The sequence below is a fragment of the Galeopterus variegatus genome, unplaced genomic scaffold (genome assembly GCF_000696425.1).
Source record: "Galeopterus variegatus unplaced genomic scaffold, G_variegatus-3.0.2 Scaffold63136, whole genome shotgun sequence".
Lineage (NCBI taxonomy): Eukaryota > Metazoa > Chordata > Mammalia > Dermoptera > Cynocephalidae > Galeopterus > Galeopterus variegatus.
Genome location: NW_007789247.1, coordinates 432 through 2,186, shown reverse-complemented (window position 1 = coordinate 2,186; position 1,755 = coordinate 432). Strand labels below are relative to the sequence as shown.

Genomic DNA, 1,755 nt, shown 5'->3' with positions numbered 1-1,755 from the left:
ATAAGGCATAGAGAGCTAACTCTCACATGGCTAGGAAGCATATAGTCACAGAATAAGGGTTCTTTGAGTTCAAACTCCATGTCTAATCACTATTGCATGATAATGGAAGTATGATGATCATCAAGGAGAAAACATAAAATATCATACATTATTTTGGGAGGTCCATATCTAAGAAGACTTAATGTACGTCCAAAGATTCAACTAGGAGTAGCATTTACTTCTTTGGGGGAGCACTGGCCAGGACGCAAATAGAAATATTAAATCTAGTGAGCAGATATCAAAAAGAGATTTATCTTTAATGACAGAAAACCTGAATAAGTTTACATATTTAAAATAAATTTGGACTACCACTTGGCTGAGTGAATTACTGTCAATATAAGGACTCAATAGAAGGTGAAGGATGTTCACCCAAGGGTGACACTGTGAAGTGATGACTAGCTGAGGTCTTAGTTACCTATTCATTGAATATTGCTTTTGCCTCCTTCTCCAGCAGACACCTGAGCTACATGGAAGCAGAAAACCACACAGAACTATCAGAATTCCTACTATTGGGACTCTCACAGGATTCTAAACTCCAGCCCATTGTCTTTGGGCTGTTCCTGTCCATGTACCTGCTCACTGTGCTCGGGAACCTGCTCATCATCCTGGCCATCAGCTCTGACTCCCACCTCCACACCCCCATGTACTTCTTCCTCTCCAACCTGTCCTTCACTGACATCTGTTTCACCTCCACCACTGTCCCAAAGATGCTTGTGAACATCCAGACTCACAGCAAAGACATCTCCTACACAGGGTGCCTCACACAGCTGTATTTTTTTATGATTTTTGCTGGATTAGATAATTTCCTCTTGACTGTGATGGCCTATGACCGATATGTGGCCATCTGCCATCCCCTGCACTACATGCTCATCATGAACCCCTGCCTCTGCATCCTGTTGGTTGTGATGTCTTGGTTCATCATTTTCTGGGTAGCCTTGGCTCACATTCTACTGATGAAGAGACTGACCTTCTCTACAGGCACTGAGATTCCACATTTCTTCTGTGACCTGGCTCAGCTTCTCAAGGTGGCCTGCTGTGATACCCTCATCAATAACCTCTTTGTGTATGTGACGACGGCACTCCTGGGTGTGTTTCCTGTCACAGGGATCCTCTTCTCTTACTCCAGGATTGTCTCCTCTTTAATCAGGATGTCCTCCACTGCAAGCAAGTATAAAGCATTTTCCACCTGTGGTTCTCACCTCTGTGTGGTCTCCTTGTTTTATGGGACAAGCCTTGTGGAATACCTCAGTTACGCTGTGACCCGATCTTCCCAGAGTAGCTCAATTGCCTCAGTGATGTACACTGTGGTCACCCCCATGCTGAACCCCTTCATCTACAGCCTGAGGAACAAGGATGTGAAGGGGGCCCTGGGAAGACTCCTTAGCAGAGCAGCCTCTTGTCCTTGACCGATCAGTGACCTCAAATCCAAGTGGAAATTTTAAGATCCTAAAACAAATCTTGTGAATTTAAATGTTCTGCCTTTTGTTATCCTCTAAAAGACATGATTAATTTCTTATTCCCAATGCACCTAAGAATTTGCTTTTATTTGTTTTTGTATTTGTTTCTTCTCAACAACTTTCTCAGTGATTTCTTTTAAATTTTTGTTCCCTCTTCATGCTCCTTAAAGTTCCATCTTTGTTAACCAGTTTGACAGCCATTCCTGTAATTTCTAGCTTGATATTTAAAGCGCTTGTTCACATCACATACTGACATCAT

At 42.7% G+C, this 1,755-nt stretch overlaps 1 protein-coding gene across 1 annotated transcript; it reads left to right on the top strand.

Annotated features, from left to right (window-relative positions):
• The first annotated feature begins 506 nt into the window (after positions 1 to 506).
• Positions 507 to 1,445, top strand: LOC103584532 (olfactory receptor 7D4-like). Its single transcript, XM_008565497.1, has one exon. The coding sequence runs from the start codon at positions 507 to 509 to the stop codon at positions 1,443 to 1,445; it is 939 nt and encodes a 312-aa protein (XP_008563719.1).
• The last annotated feature ends 310 nt before the right edge of the window (positions 1,446 to 1,755 follow it).

Excerpts from the sequence above, each read along its gene's own strand:
- LOC103584532 (XM_008565497.1), top strand. The coding sequence starts at position 507 with ATGGAAGCAGAAAACCACACAGAACTATCAGAATTCCTACTATTGGGA.